Genomic DNA, 16,937 nt, shown 5'->3' with positions numbered 1-16,937 from the left:
AGTCATTACCAAACAAATAGACAGGGAGGAATGAAGGGGAAGAAAAACATTCCATTTAGATGCAAATGCTGCTCATTTTCCTCTCCATCCAGCCCTTCTCTAGCTCGTCCTGGGCCCCGCTCAGAGGAGGCGGGTTAGGGGAGCGGGGATTGAGCCGGGGACAGATGAGTTCCGACAGGCAACCCTGGGCTCGCGAAAAAGGGATGAGGTTGTTTTGAACACTGACACCGACATTCATTTACCCACAAGGCCCGGCTGCGCCACTTTGACAGGCCGAGCGGCGAGCCAATTACCAGTGAGCTACATGACAAGAAAACAAGGGCACAAGAAAGAAGCAAGAGCCTTTTTCTGCTCCGGCATGTCACAAAGCAGGGCCAATAGGCAGCGACAGAGGAGAAAGTTACCATGGGTAATGACAGACACTGATCATGGGAAAATGCAATTAAAGGATAAATCCCCTGTAAAATGCTTCAGCACATGTTGTTGAGACTTTCTCACTTCATAGTTTGGTTGGGAGGAAAAAGGAGCACATTCTGAAACATTGGTTATTTAAAGAAATCAACGTGTTGTTTTCAAAAGATAACACAATTATAATTTTATCGTCCGTTATCCCGGGTAAACTAGATAATTACCTTCTGTAGTATGGAATATTTCAAGGTGCAAATGAATGATGGTTTAAATAATACTTAAATAGGGGTTGTTTAATCTTAATAAAGTGATTTCTGAATCCATAAATAATTGAAATAATAAGGCCTTCCAAGGCTTTTGGTTCATTTTAAGGAGTTGTAAGACTCCAAGCAGTTAATCAATCAACACTGACAGTGAAAAGTTCAGGCTCCATCTGAGAACAGACTGGCATCCTGGGGATATGACGGAAAACACAAACCAAGGTAAAAGTAGAAGAGCAATAAATCTCCAAACAGGACATCAAACTTATGAGTTTTCACGGGGTATGAAGACCCAAGGAATTTCCCTTCACAGCTGAAGTGTAAAAGGTCAGAGGGTGAAATCCCTGCAAGCGCCCCCTTGGGCAAAACACTGATTTACTTCTACCACATCCATGATACACTGTCTGTTCTAGGTAACTGAATGTACCAGAAAAGCAAGGTTGAATTCTGGACACAATTTAGACCCATATAAGGCAGAAAATGGCTCAAAAACTACAATGACAAATCAAATCAGTTACTTCACAATAAAATCCTGTACAGCAGTTTACAAATGTTCATAAAAAGGTTTATTTTATCTTATTTTTTATTCTTTTTTACAAATGTAAATGTGTGAAACCGAAACATGTCTTACATTGCCATGTCACGTCATCACCATAAAGCTGTCCGATGGAAAAAACCATGACAGAGGGCTGTAACCTGGCAACGGCGTGACAGATGGTGAGGGGGAAAAAGGCTGGTCATGTGAACTGGAATGGCATACATACATACATACATACATACACACACGCACGCACACACACACGCACGCACGCACACACACACGCACACACACACACACACGCATGCTTGTTTACATAAATAGATACAGTGTAAAAACAGGAGGCACACAGTCACATCGGGATCATACAAAGTTCATCTGTCAGTAGGTACAAAATATGACCAGAGGCATGTGTTTTAAAAAATTTGGATATTTGCTCTCATTGCATCAAACATCAATTTCTTTCTTTTAAAGTGAAAATCGTTCTGCAAAAAAAAAGGAAAAAAAGAAATTAACAGTATCTTTTCCATAGAAACATGTTGCTGCTGCCTTCAGACACACACTCACTGTCAACATTAGGTTTAGCAGCCAGGGGGCAGTAGGGGACAACCCTGCTCATAGCCACAGACCATATTATCAGTATGACTTATACATGAGCCCAATGCGATTCTTTTATGACTTTGGTGAATTTACCGGATCGCTTACCATTCGTACAGCAGTTAAATTTGAATGTTGACAGGACGTAAAAAAAAGTGTCATTTTAGTGCCTTTAGCTTATCTGAATTTCTTTTCTCAGGCTTTACAACATTGGCTGACTCATCGGCCGATAGACATAAATAGAAGAATCTTTGCCGAGTGTGGCCTGGAGGGATTGACTGTGAGCATGTTTGTCTGTCAGACACCAGAGGTGACACATGGCGAAGGAAAGGAAAACCAGATGGTCCAGTGTGGAAAAGAGGTTCCGCCCTAGCTGCAGCAGCGCTCACACTGACACTGTGAAATCATACTTTTAATACTGCAAAGTCTCAGACAGGGAAACATTTGCCCTGTTGTATGTGTAAATTCTGCATTGTGTCCCATTTCCACCGCATGACACAACACACCATTACAATCAGTACAGTCTCCCCATTGTATTAAGTTACCATAAATTAATGGTAACACTTCCTCCAGGATTTTCACGGTAAAATTGTTTAAATCATACCGCCACATGTTTCCTGTCTCTATGCAATGCTGACTGACTGCCAAATAAAAGGCAAAAATGCCCAGAATTTGTTGTTGTTGTGGCATCTTCTCTTTATCAGCAGGCTTTTAATGTGAAAATAAATATGAGGGGATGAGTGTTGTTGATGGTAAGAAGCAATACGGCAATTAAATATAAATTGGCAGAACTAGTCCTGTAGAAATGACAATTTTACTACATTTACCAAGTGAGCTTTTACTACGCAATTTACGGTATTTCAATGTTCTGCTGAGCCACAGAGCTAGATCTTGTTTTCAGTAGTACTATTTATTTTATTTCTGAGACGTGGCCCTCTTCCCCGGCAGATGCGGCAGACATTAAAGCCCAGAGAAGTTTACTGAAGCGATGATGCAGGGAGAACATGTTTTTGTTGTTGCGCGTGGGTCCATCTGAGCGTCACTTTTCATTCAGTTCATTCCGGGTTCAAAGGGCTTGTTCAATGTGCCGTGTGTGTGTGTTCTTCCCAACTGGAGTGGAAATATTTAGGGTTTTGCTCCATTGGGGGGAAAAAAAAAAGTTGTGTATCCAACTTCGGCTGCTGTAGTTAAACATATGTCCTGATGTATTGAAGGCGAGAGGAAAACAGTCCTTTTTTTGAGCAGGCAGAGATCATATAGTCCCATCCATTTCAGGGCAAAATTCTTTCAATTGATAAACATACGTAAATGTGCATTTAATGCAAAAGTCTGATTGAAGTGTAGTCTAATCTATTTGTCAAATGCATTTCATTTGCTTTTTTCCAGGGACATGAATCCATTTAAGTCTCAATCTGTTGAAGTCCAAAGGAGCACCCGAATGCTTTCAAATGTTGTGGACGAAACGGCAAAACAAGAGGGATATACAGTATGTGTTTGAATCAGGTTTCCAATAGCAAAAATCCAAGTGGCACCATCACAGTCCTTAGTGGTTTGTCTGTCCGTGTGTTTGTCCCATGGAAAGAATGGAGCAACCGAGACGGCAAAGTGTCTGCAGGGATGTCAGAAACCTCTGATGTTCCCATGTAGTTTGGCTACAGCATCTTAAACAGTAAGGGAACCAGTGATTGTGTTGACACACGTGCACACCACACATACACACACACATACTGTATACATATACACATACACACACTCATGCATTCTGTTATGTGCACACAAACGTGTCCGAGGCGTCCCGAGTCAAACAGCCGTGAGCGTCGTCCTGCCTCGATTCTCTCGCTTGTTTTCATCCATATCCAAACATTAAAAAGATCAATATATTCAAACAAGTGTGTTGTATATAGATTCATATATAATATATATAAAATTCCAAAAAAGTACAAATAAAAACTGCAAAACCCAAAATGAAAAAAAACATTTGGAGAGCAACATAAAAAGGGTGAGGAATTGAAAAAAAAAGAGAGAAAAAAAGTTTGGCGTCCTACACGGAGGTTTCGGACTGTAGCCGCAGGACAAACTTGTGTGACTTGGGGTCGATGTATTCCTCAGACATCTGGATGTAAGGGATCTTCTTGGAGGTCACCACCAGGCTGAAGTCACCACACTTGAGGTGGAAGACGCTGCCGTCCTTCAGGCCGCTGGTGACGGACGCCTCGCTGACCAGCATCCACTGCCGGGCCAGCCAGTGGTCTCTGCTGTACTGCAGGGTCGGCCCGGGGCTCAGGTAGCTCTCCAGGAACGCCTGATAATGCAAAAAAAAAAAACACTTTGGTCATATTACTGAATCTTAAAGGTAACATATACAGCTCATTTTCATGTTCAAAATTGGAATTTGGCTGGCTGATGGAAACTTGAAAGTTTAAAAAAAAAACTTTATTTCTCTCACAATGCCATCGCTGAATCTCCTCTTTCCAGCCTCTGTCTGAAACGCTCCGTATTAGAGCCAGTCTCTTTAAGACCCGCCTTCCAAAAAAGCCCAGACTATTCTGATAGTATCTAAGGGTGTGGCTCAGTGCTAAGTTAGGTAGAAATCTTACTGGTCTTCAGTAAAGGTGAGGAAAAGGAGAGGGGGTTCTTTTTTCTTCATACTTTGGGAGACACACCTGGGACCCATATTAAAAAAGTGTATTTCGCTGACCTTTAAAATCTTACTTAAAATCAAACCCTGGCTAAATGGTAGTGTCATGCGTTTGCGGTAGTGAGGTGTGACCTTGGGCGTCATGTTGTTGGTGATGCAGAAGGCGAGGTGCTGCTGGATGCTCTCCATGCTGTGGCAGTGCTGCTGCTTGGTGGTCCTCAGGTACTTCTGGAGGGCGCGCGCCATGGAGGGGAAGATGGCCTGGGCCGCCTCCCGGGGGTCCATCACGTCCCCTGGAGCCTTCTTCTGCTCCTCCTCCTGCATGCGCTTGATATGTGTGAAGGCCTCCTCTACCGCCACCACCAGCCTGGAAGGACAAGCAGCAACACCATTATTATATATCTTTTTAGCATCATATTCCTGATACTTTTAGTGACATTGGCGAAGGGGTCAATCCGATCCAATATCGGGTCCGATGTGGCTGCAATCTACGTATCGGATACTGGACAACTCTGATTAATAAAATTCGATTTTAACTATGAAAGGAATTAAAATTTTAAGACCGTAGCTATGTGGTACAACACAGATTAATATTAGAATTTAGCAATTCGAAAGTTGAGTTCTGATGTTCTTCTGCATTCAAACAGTTCAAAGCAGTTCAGATAAACCTTTATGCATGTGTGTCTATTTGTTGCTCTTTTAAATTAGAATTGCTGTGTTGCTTAAGCCCTCCTAACCTCACACATACATTCACAACCAACAAGGACATGTATAATAATTATGATATCTGACATAATCGGTATCGACCGAAATCCAAAAACCAGGTATCGGAATCGGATAGGAACTAATAATAGTGGATCGGTGCATCTCTAGGTTTTAAGATCACATTCCTGATACTTAAAGAGTGACATTCTATAAGGTGGCAGGATTACCTTGCTTTGCGTTTGCGGACCCGCCTCTCGTGCTCGGCCTCGTCGTAGTACAGCTCGTTGTGGCTGGTGTCTCTGCGCCGGGCGGCCGCTGCTATCATGGCTCTGGACTGGGAGTGAGCCATTCCTGCTGCAGCGTTGTTCCCCGGACCTGTAACACAAAGTAAGAGGGAAATGAGTACTCTGTGTGTATCTTTGTGTGTGAGTGTAGGTGTGTGTGTGTGTGTGTGTGTGTGTGTGCGCGTTAATCTCAAAAGGTACAGGCCTGGTCCCAGCCTTTGGAGAAGAAAGGTAAAGGAACAAAAGAAATCTTTGGTGATGACATATTGTGCAATGGGGCTTTTAGAGTGGAGGGATAGATTATCGCTGCACATAAACCTCGGCCCCATTTCATTTTATCACCGGTTATATTAAACCCCCCACCCCCCGGGAGCTGACGTGAAAAGCCACACTATGGTCGTAATTATTAATTGTTCGGCGCAACACACTGCTGTTGTTGGTATTCAAACGTACCTTTTAACTCTGCCTGGGTCCAATTAATTAATTATTTTTTATTTATTTTTTTAGCATTAGGAGATGAAGCCTGTCTGCTGGTAATGTGGGTTAAAAAGAAGGCAGAGCTGGTGAATTATGAATGCAGGGGCCAGGGATCGAGCATGAGCAGAATAATTCATGGAGGGAGTTTTGCAGCATCACCGGCCGTGCCTTGTTACACTGCACTGAGATGGGATTTTATGGCTGAGAAATGTAATGCTGGAAGCCATCATGTGTAATATCATCATGTCAGTAGTAGGTAAACGTAACATTTTGTATGCATGCATTTTTTAACCATTGTTTATGTATGGTGGATTTACACAATGCATTGTTACATTTTGAATGATCATGAACACATCCGAGAACTGACAACAACTGCTATTTGAAAGCTTCTTCTCATTACATGTGAAGTCATCATTTTTGCATCAAAGTAGAGTAGTGAGGGGGGGGGGGTTGGATGACTGAGAGCCAGCAGACCGTCTTAACATAATGTTCACAAATGCTACGAATAATATAGAAATAAAAGTAGTACTGAAATATGAAAATTTAATGGAGTACAAGTATTAATTCCTTTCACAAAATCTACCGTATGAAAATGTAATATATATAGTAAATATCTATCCATTTCTTTTAATTAGGCAGTTTCTATCATCCATACTATATCTAATTTTAAATAGCTAGATTTGAGGAAACACTAGGCGATATAGTCCAGATAGCTTGTGTCAAACGTCGTGAAATCACCTGAAATCCACTTGGACGCAGCGTAATTGAGTGTTACGGCCGCTTAGCGCTCGGGGCTTCAACACTCTTTAATCAAGGGAAAGATTATTGTCTGTGTCCCTGAGTTCCACTCATTTATAACAATGTCGGTTAAAGCGAAGTGGGAGGTAACAGGCTCCAGACGAGAGAGAGATAGATGGAGATGGAGAGAGAGAGAGAGAGAGAGAGAGATGGAGAACTCCCAGAGCAGCTGCTGCGGGAGGAAAAATGAAGGGAGGATGAGAGAAATGACAAGAAAAAGCAGCGTAACAGCTATTGATTTATCAGCCATCTCCACAGACTGTCTCCCACTCACGTGAGAGGAGGCAGTAGGAAAGGAAGGGAGATAAATGGCAAGAAGAAATAAACAAACCGAGGGAGTCAAGTTAGTGCACTTAAGTGAAGCTTGAGTGCACTTAAGGAAGAGCAATAACTTAATAGAGGATTTGTGTTAACATTTTTCAAGCTGTCCAGTTGAACTTTTCTTTTTTTTTAACAACCTGTGGCATGCAAGGGAGTGAAGAGGAGAGAGGGAGTGTGTGTGTGTGTGTGTGTGTGTGTGTGTGTGTGTGTGTGTGTGTGTGTGTGTGTGTGTGTGTGTAACATTACTTGTGCGTGAAAAGGAGGACAAGGATGTAGATTTAATGGGATAGCTTCCACAAAATGAATACGGCATTCTGTGAAGGTGCTTCAGTGACTAGCAGCATTGTGTTGACTTACTGTCCAACAGGTAGGCTTTCAGTTTAGCTTTAAAGGCATCTTAAAAAGGTAAGCGTCAGTGTAAAAAGACACACAAGGAGAGGAGAAAGTCAATATAGAAGCAGAGCAGTTGCTTCAATTCTCCTTCCAAACTTGCACCAGAGGCTGCGCTGAGGCGGATATCACATAACCACACTTGTACTTTTGCATGTCGCAGCCCATTAACTACAAATCACCTGCACTCTCTATTGCTGTCAACCATCTCTACCAATGATATGATACGTTTGCCGATCGACTTACATCCTCCCAGGCACCAGTGTGTTTCAACACAGTCTGAAAATTAAACCTGCGGAGACTTGAAAATGTGCTGAGGATGGGTATATTCTGTCACAGGAAGCCATTGAGAAAAAGTTGGATTATTGTTGCGTGTGCGAGTGCAGTGGCTAGGAGGTTTGATAAAGGAAACATTTCCAAGTTGTTGAAAAGGCAAATAATCTGTGTAGTGTAAGGTTGAATTAAAATCAATTAAATTAATTGAAAAATCACATAATTTAGAAAAACTGCCACCTGTTAACTACAGTACATTGCACTTGTAGTTAGTTGGCTAAAACTATGCAACCCACCAATATCGTCTTTTAAGAGAAGACACAATAGGCAAGCTGCAGAACATTTCAACGGTTTGACGGTATCATTTATAAATACAAATCAATGGGTAAATGAACTAAGCTTGTATTTATTTTGTAAGGAGAAGCAGACATTGTAGACAGACAGACAGAGAGACAGAGAGACAGACAGACAGACAGACAGACAGACAGACACAGACAGACACCAACAACACCACAACATGGAGTTAGTTGAAGAGACCAATCCCACTCACCCTCATTGGGGCCTGCAGTGAACTCACCATCCACGTTGTAGACCTTAAGCCCAGCCAGGTGTTTGGCCGCGCGGGACTTGGAAGCGGAAAGCAGGGCCGGGTTATGGACGGGGAAGTCACAGTAGTAATGCTCTAAGATGGCCAGAGCCGCCCGCTGAATGCTGCAATGGAGAGAGAGGGGGAAAAAAAGACTAGCTTTAGCCAAGGGGAAAATGTTACCCGATAAAAATCTAGCGTTGAGAGGTTGAACTCCAAATATGGAGGCAAGAATGTGATAAAACATAAGCCACGGATCGTTTTTTTTTTAAACTTGTGAAACCAAATACTTTGAAATCCCTGCAGTGCGTCTTACAAGCTGTTTACAGAAGGGCAGTAAAAAAAAGAAAAGAAAAAAAGATAGGATAGGATAGGGGCCAAAACAGAAGCAGGCCTAGAGAGCTTGTTGGGCTTTCTTTAAAAAAAAAACCTGCTACGACTAGAATAAGCCTTCTGGTATTTCTCAAGGACATAGAAATGCTAGCAGCAAATAGGTGGGACAAGGATTTAAACACAACAACAAATGTAGGTTACAGGGCTTTTTTATTGTTTGCTGTCCCACACACACAGTCAACAACCTCTTAAAAGAAAAGATCTGACGTGGGACACTTGAGCTCCAGTGTGGTGGTTGCCATGGCTGCCACTACCATACAAAACTGACAACCAATGACGTTCGAAAGTGATTGAAGAGAAAGTTGATGACAGAAGAGAGGATGATAATAATAAAGGGATTCATAAACAGCAGCCATAGTGGATGGGCTGCAGCATGCCACAGCGTATTATTCGTAACACTGCACCATTAATCCAACTGTACACAAAGTGGGGTGTTTTCGCATGTTGTACTAAATAAGTCAATGCCTACTTCGTAATACACTCCACCTGTTTTTTTCCATAAAGTGAGCTACATCGCAGGTTAAAGGGACACTTTTGAAAGGATTCTTATAATTGAAGTCAAAATCATAAGCAATATAATGTGCCTTCGTTCATTGAAGTACACACAGGCGCTTTTGCTTTTCTTGGTCTGGTGACCAGTAGCTAAGGTTAGCAAACGTAAGATACAATTGTTTTGAATGAATACAGTTACGTACGTAAGGGTTAGGGTTAGGGCACAATAATGTGTATGTGGTTCCCTAGCAGACTGGTTTTAAAGAAATAACATACATTATAAAGTATGTAGCAGGGATGAAATAGCAGCTACAACTCTGAAGTGACGCCTCGTGACTTCAGCTCCTATGACTGCATTATGTTGACACGAGGACACCAGATGCTGCCAGCTGTTTACTGACCCACAATACAACTGCTTAACACTGGACTATATTGACTGTGTGTTTGTTTGTTTGTGTGGATGGATGGATGGATGGATCCATTGGTGTGTGTGTGTGTGTGTGTGTGTGTGTGTGTGTGTGTGTGTGTGTGTGTGTGTGTGTGTGTGTGTGTGTGTGTGTGTGTGTGTGTGTCCTGTGTCATTCTATAGGCCACGTGGAGAGCGATAACTCAATATACACACGGACAACAACGCATGTTTAGCCTGCAGCATGCGCTTGCTATTATCCCAAAGGAGGTATCACAGTATCACCTCTGACCCCCTAATATAAGTGCTGTCAAGGTACTTTTCAACCTCTTGTAACTTCTAACTTCTACGCAAACCATATGTTATGTGATGGGCCCATTTAAAAATAGCAAAGAAAGATAAGAACCACTAGTCAGCACCAGAAAGTCATTTATTTTTATTACTTTGCCATCTGGTGATAGTCACATGAACCAGAGCTGAGTGTAACAGCTAGACACATGCTAACAAAGTTACAAGACAGATGTGTGGATTGGTTTACAGGATAAAAATACACAGCATTTGTGAAAAAGAGGCTAGGCTGCCTACAGTGAGTTCATATGGATCTATAGGATTTCACCACATAATTTTTTAAATGTATTTCAGATTCCAAATTCCAATTCCATTAAAATATTTTCAATTTACTTAAGACTTAAAAGGTACATTTGATGCAAATTGTACACATAAGCATACAAAGACAACATATTTCACACAGCCTAGAAAAAACGATAACACAGGAGTGAGGCCATTTATAGTGGAGAATTATTTCTTGAATTATTAGTGTAATACCTGAACATAGTACACATTACTGACTTCATTAATAATCCCTTAGAGAATAAACAGCGATATCTAATCAGCAACCTCGACTCTAACCGCAACAAGCATAAACCTAATTAAGATTTTCATTTAACAGTCGAATGATTCATGCAATTTTGATTTGACGATTTATTTGCCAAGAGACAACAAGCATAGCACAACATTTAAATAGGTTTTACTAGTAGGAATGGTGATCAACATAAAGGCCATTAAATCCTATTTTCGCAATGGAATTCATTTGTTGACGGACAAATAATATGATAAAATTATGAAGAAATAAGACGTTGATTGAATACAAGCGTTTGTTTTCTCTCCCCTACAAAACAGGTTTACTGTATCCTGATATTTGATTATATAAGAGTTATTACATAGATTGCTCCCAGGGCCTTTCAATGTGCCAGAAGTACACCAGCTTTTAGATCAATGCAGTATAACAGTGTGCCACTCATAAACCACCGTAGGAAAACAAACACATCATAGTGTTGAAAAGGAGTGCGATAGCTTAACTGCATAGAGCCGGACAGCCCTCTCTTGTGTGTTCAACACTCAAAGCCACTACATACAGACAGGACCATTGTTTAGGGGGACCACTTGCGTAAGCACTGAGTCAAGTGTAACTTCCAACTCCTAACTCTCAATCAATTATTAAGGCGAGCCAAAATGACAGAAAACCATTCAAACCAAAGCAGCTCCCCCGGCCTACATAGCAGCATCTTAGGAGAACATATACAGTAAAGCCCAACGGCAGACTATTGTGTAAAGCACTCTCCCCTTGAGACCAAGTCAATTGACCATTGCCTTCAATAACGTTGCTGCTCAATACTGACCAGTCAGGGAATGTAAAGTGGGGAAGTCCCCAGCTGTGAACATGTTTAACCCCACACCCTCTCTCTCTCTCTCTCTCTCTCTGAAACAACACGCTCTGGCTGTGTGGAATGCATTCATATTCATCTTGTCTGCTCTGACAAGGGGACAAAAACAGTCTTCCTCCGGCCAGATTGGCATCAGACAGTGACAAGCCCTGAGCGCCCTGGGGCCCAGGCTGGCTCTCCATTATGATAAGGCAAGAAAAAAAAAGATGGATGGATGGATGCCAGGAAAACAGGGATGTGAGCAGCAGCCGCCTGTATGTTAACAGAGTGAGAAATTGGCTATAACAACACAACACACTCTCATGACTGTGGTTATTTCCGTATGATACTTTGCTCATGTTTTTGTGTCTACGTGTGCATGAATCGTTTGCATGTATACGGTGCAATTACGCGTGTGTATGTGTTAGTGCGTGTCCATGCGTGTATGTGTGTGTGTGTGTGTGGCTGACCAGATGCCATGCTACAGTCTGCAGGGAGCTCTAATTAGCTGTTTACAGTCACAGACAGACAACAGAGCGAAGCCGGGCCCTGCTGCCTGCCGGCCCAACAGGCAGTGAATGGCAAAGCTTACAAAGCACAACACCCCCAAAGGCAGCCAGCTAACACACCATTACACTATTACACACGTGTGTGCACACACACACACACACACACACACACACACACACACACACACACACACAGACACACACACACACACACACAGACACACACACACACACACACACACACACACACACACACACACACACACACTTGTCTGACCTATGCCTGACGTAGTAAAATCAATGTGAAAATCAATACACTTGTCAACTTGTTAAAAGTTAAGATTTAACAAGTGTTTTTTACACATATACATGACATATATTATATATCACTGCCATGGAATGTACACCAGTATCAGTTGGCCTGTAAAAGCTACAGAGGTCAAGGAGTTTAACTGTTAGTCAGGCCTGCGTCATGCCCATTTCCTTTGCTATGTAGGTGGACTTCTTCAAGGAATTTACTATTTATAGAAAATGGTTTTACTGTCGGGTTTGGGGCGGAAAAGGTTTTGCACTTCGGGGGGAGCTTTAGAAGCATAGGAGCAACAAAGACCCTGCTAGGGGAGCTAATCCTCCCTTAATGAACACATACAGGCACATTTCATCTTAGTCAAATACATTAGAGCACAAACATAGCACATAAGGAGGAGGAGTACAAGTAACAGCCACTTTTCAATATCCATGCTACACTAGCTTATCATTCCTAAGAGTCATTTATCTATAAATCTCTACATACTCTATATACATCTGGTTTATTAAATTCCTATTGTGACTTTCTGATTGAGTGAAAATATAACAGACAATTTTCAATGTCGGAGTTTAACTGCAGTCATCCTCCTGACACATAAAGTACGAGACAGCCCACCTGCAGAACTACAGAAAGATAAAAAACCTATTGGATAATATTTCATCCATCCTGCAATAATCAGAGCTCCACCCTATAAATCCATCAGGTTTTTATTAGTTAACTGTAAGCAAGAATGCATTGAGATCAGGGGGGGCTGAGAAGGGAGGCCAAGAGAGCTGCTGATTTTTTGGGCTAAAAATGGGATCTTCAGAGGCTAAGGTCATAAAAAAAAACTTACACACACGCACATGCACACACGCACACGCACAAACCTTTTTTTTATTTCTTCTTTCATTCCCACACACACATTGTAGGATTCTTCAACACTACCCATCCCCATTAACTATTAATCCCTGGTTCTCTATTCTGTCTGTCTCTCCTCTTTTCCTCTGTGCTCCTCCCTGTGTCTGCAGTGCTGTTGGTAAGGAGTTACCTCTATGAAGTTTTCCCCGCCCCACTCCCCCTTTTTATTTTCTCCTGGCACTGTTTCCACTTTTGTGTCTGCATTTTATTCCATCACTGGCTTGTGATTGAATTATTTCTTTTCTTGTATCCCCTCCATACTTTTAAAGCTGCAGGTACCTCCCTTACATTCTTGACTCTCCCTCCCCACCGAGTCTTTCATGTTTGAATGCCTTCCTCCCAAAAGTGACATCACTTTTCCTTCCCTATGTCTCTCTCTCTATCCCAGTTTCTGTCTTTCCCTCTCACCGACACACAATGTCTTTTCTCTCCGTATTTCCCGAACATGAGGGTAAAATATCAAACTTAAAGCTACAGCGTGTAACTTTTGTCATATGAATGAATGTTCGTTTCCACAACGAGTTGACACAAAGTTGATTAAGCCTATCAGCTCCACAAATCTCTCTCTGTATTTCTCAGTATGGCAGCGTTTACAAACTTGTGTCGCCTTCCCCGGACACTGGCCCAGGAGCTCAGAAAAATCCTAAGAGAAGCACCCACACAATTTTTCAGTTGTCGATTCTAAGAAAAAAAACCTGGACGTACAGCAGAAGGAATAAAAGTCTGTGCGTGATCAAGGAAGGCTTTCCTCATGTAATGTTGTTGTAATTATACAGGATTCCTCATGGGGGGGGGGGGGGGGGTGACAGAAGTTACGCACTTTAGCTTTAAGGAGAAAAAAAACACATCTACCAAATGGAACCCGGTGCTTCTCACCTGAGCTGTCCCAGGTTATAGTGTCTGATCTCCCCGTCAGTGGAGCGGGTGACGCAGACAGAGAAGAAGGGCTGCAGCTGCCGGAGCTCCAGCAGCACGATGGCCAGGTAGTGGATGAAGAGCAAGGCGTCCACCAGTGACACAGCGTACTGCACTATGCCCTGGTAGTTCTCATCCTGTTAAAAACAATGTTAAGATTAAAGAGGGTCATGTTTCACCTCTTCATTTAAAGGAATACATCAACCATACGTAACCGGCGTTCTATCATTATAAAATCGCTATTATAATATAATGAATGAGGTTTGTCTTCCCTCAGTCTTCCCTTGGCCCAGGTGTCCTGTTAATCCTAACCCTACATTTTTACTAGTGTGACGTCACACTAGTAAAAATGTAGGGTTAGACAGTGAGACCATAAAACACTCTTTCTGCCTTTTCTCAGGCTAGGATGAACCGATTTGAAAAATGTTTGCACATTTATACTACATAGGATCTCAGAGTTCAATACACCATCACATTCCCACCGGTAAAGTAGGTCTTTAATATATGCATGTACAACATGTATACAAATATATACACTACAAAATCAAGTGTAGTACACGTGTGAAAACAAGCAAAACAAAAAAGCATATAAAATACTCTTGCTGGGATTTGAAAAATGTTGACGTACATACACATGTAAGACAAGACGTAGAGCGTATGAATATTTACAATGTGTCAAAAGATTGCAGGCTTTTTTAAACCCCCTTTTGTATGTGCGTTTGTGTTTTCCCTACAAGCGTTCTGAACGAGGCGCCAACAGGGATTGCCTCAAGTAGTAAACACTAGGGGGGAGACAAAATGTGTTTTGGTTGTTTGTGATTACATTAAGCTCCTAAAGGGCATTAAAAATGAATGTGTCTGCTGCTAAAACACAAGACTTATCGTACTGCCGTTGCCAAATAATTAGTTTGATCCTCTGCGCTCTGGGAGCTGCTATAGAGCGGCCCACTGGCTACAAAAAAATAAATAGCCTACATTTAAAAATTCCAAGTCCAATCAATATTATTAACTCATCAAGGGACTGATAAGATGCAAGCCCCAGACACTTATTTTTTTAACGATTTATGTCTGTTTTTATCTGTTCTTAATGTCTGCTTAACGTGTTCGTAGACAGTTGATGATTGATTAATCTTGTTGTATTAATAGGAGCTACGAGGAACTCTTAAATATTTCTGAAACTGTCTCATTTTTCCTCTGATGATCACAAATTACATGTAAGAGCAAACAAGACCATCAGTGCAAAGAATGCTATTTTTATATAGTTTTTTTTTTTAATCGCCTTGGTCATGGGTACGCTCACCCAGGAACTACAGCTGGCATGGTAAAAACACTTCCGCTTTTATCCAAAAGGGGTGCAAGAATTAACAAAAAACTGAAAGTTCCTCGGCGCACCTTTAAGCCGTTTTAATGCATTGGTCTGGATCGTTCGGTAAGCCTATACACACATTTCAACAAAGCTATATCCCATTCTATGCTGTGTGTATGAACTAGCTCACAGTGTGCACTTACATTATACAAGCCCCCTTTCCCCTTTTTCTTCGCCTCACCTGTGAGTCTAGTATCCTGACGGCGTAGAACAGCCAATAGGAGACCACGAACAGGAACACCAGCACGGCCAGCAGGGCCCTGAACACAAAGACCCTGGGGAGCCCTGCCCTGGGAGGCCTGAAGAACAGCGCCCACACGGCCAGCAGCAGGATGAGCAGCTTGAAGGCCACGGAGATGAAGAGGCCCTCGCACGCCGTCCCACAGTTCTGCAGCTTCTCGGGCCACAGCAGGTGGGGGAGAACCAGGAAGGCCAGGGGCGTGGCGAACACCAGCAAGCCCAGGATGAGTGCCAGGGTCAGGGTCAGGTAGCGCCGGCAGTCCAGGCCCACGCTGTCCTCCAGGTCTTTAGTGATACGCACGATGTCCTCCTGCGACAGGCTGTGCTCCGACGTGCCCGTGACCGCCGTGGTGGTCTCGCCCCAGTTGTCATCCTGGAGAAAATGTAGAATAGGAGGAATGAATTAAAGGAGAAGTAGGCTAAGCGATATGGTCCTTTTTAGCTAACTTCCTGTCAGTGACAGCAGTTAGCAGTCCCCGAACTCATCCCTACGTCAAGTTACGTCACATGAAAGCGCAGCCGTCTTTTTCAGATAGTGTCGCGATGGAGAGCAGCGAGTCATCGTTCAGAAAGCCGCCTCTTTATAGCGCCCCGTCTCCTGATTAGATAGAAAACGAGCGGGATACTCGAAAATTCTATCTGGCAATTACTGCAAAGCTGAATGACTGGGACCCCGAGTATATCCCAATTTTCTTATTTAATCATCCCTTACTTATATTACATATTATCCTTAACTGGTTCAACGGATCTGTGTACAGAATACAATAAATAAAATAGTTCCTAATGCACGTGTGGATGCTTATCAATGAATGGGAAACGTGTAAAAACTAACATTTTACATTGTGTTTGCTATGCGAGGAAAAAAAAAAGGAAAAATAACACCAAGATAGCTACATTGCTCAAGGGGGAAAAATGTGAGAGCTGGATTCACTCATTCCATTAGAGGATTGGAAATATGGAAAATTGAGCTGTATCTTACTCTACTATTTATGAGTGGATTTCTCTTTACTGTAACACTTGCTTATAGCTTATTTTAGCTATTGAGTGAAACGTCAGCTCGACAAAGGCAAAGGGAGGTTATTTCCAAGCGGGCGAGAGAAAAAGGGAATAGAAGATAGGAAGTGGAACAACGTAAACAGAGCGGGGGGGCACACACACACACATCTGGGGTCCCACTGTATCCGCAGATAGTGAAGGTCAGCGGCGTCAGAGCGGAGCCGTTAAGAATGGAGGAGAGATAAGGACTCTTTACACAGCAGCAGTCATATAACAAGCTGCTGCCATTGGCCAGTTAGCGACCGGAGAGTGCTGTCCTTTATATACAGTCTATGGTGCTTTCCCTGCCAGTGGCCTGCCTTCAGTGCCAACACTCAATAAAAAGCAGAGACACTGCTAGCAAAATGCAAAAAAACATTGGCGGTGAATCCGATT

The 16,937-nt window shown here is 42.5% G+C and overlaps 2 protein-coding genes across 3 annotated transcripts in view; one reads left to right on the top strand and one right to left on the bottom strand.

The window, feature by feature from the left end:
• The window catches only part of LOC307270031 (protein jagunal homolog 1-B), a 339,870-nt gene that overhangs the window by 73,770 nt on the left and 249,163 nt on the right, over window positions 1-16,937 (top strand). The gene's annotated exons all lie outside the window — the stretch shown is intronic.
• Window positions 1,258-16,937, bottom strand: part of LOC307269777 (vang-like protein 1) — a 50,378-nt gene continuing 34,698 nt past the window's right edge. The window contains exons 4-9 of one of the 2 annotated variants that reach the window (XM_080052812.1): window positions 15,448-15,879; window positions 13,862-14,037; window positions 8,240-8,400; window positions 5,374-5,521; window positions 4,574-4,808; window positions 1,258-4,105 (exon numbers count right to left, since the gene is read on the bottom strand). In XM_080052812.1, the coding sequence (XP_079908938.1) occupies window positions 3,845-4,105; window positions 4,574-4,808; window positions 5,374-5,521; window positions 8,240-8,400; window positions 13,862-14,037; window positions 15,448-15,879 (1,413 nt within the window). In that variant the 3' untranslated portion in view covers window positions 1,258-3,844. The remainder of the gene's footprint in view (window positions 4,106-4,573; window positions 4,809-5,373; window positions 5,522-8,239; window positions 8,401-13,861; window positions 14,038-15,447; window positions 15,880-16,937) is intronic. The other variant, XM_080052813.1, reaches the window with a different exon arrangement.

Source organism: Ammodytes marinus (assembly GCF_949987685.1).
Source record: "Ammodytes marinus genome assembly, chromosome: 24".
NCBI lineage: Eukaryota > Metazoa > Chordata > Actinopteri > Uranoscopiformes > Ammodytidae > Ammodytes > Ammodytes marinus.
This window is presented reverse-complemented; position numbering and strand designations above follow the sequence as displayed.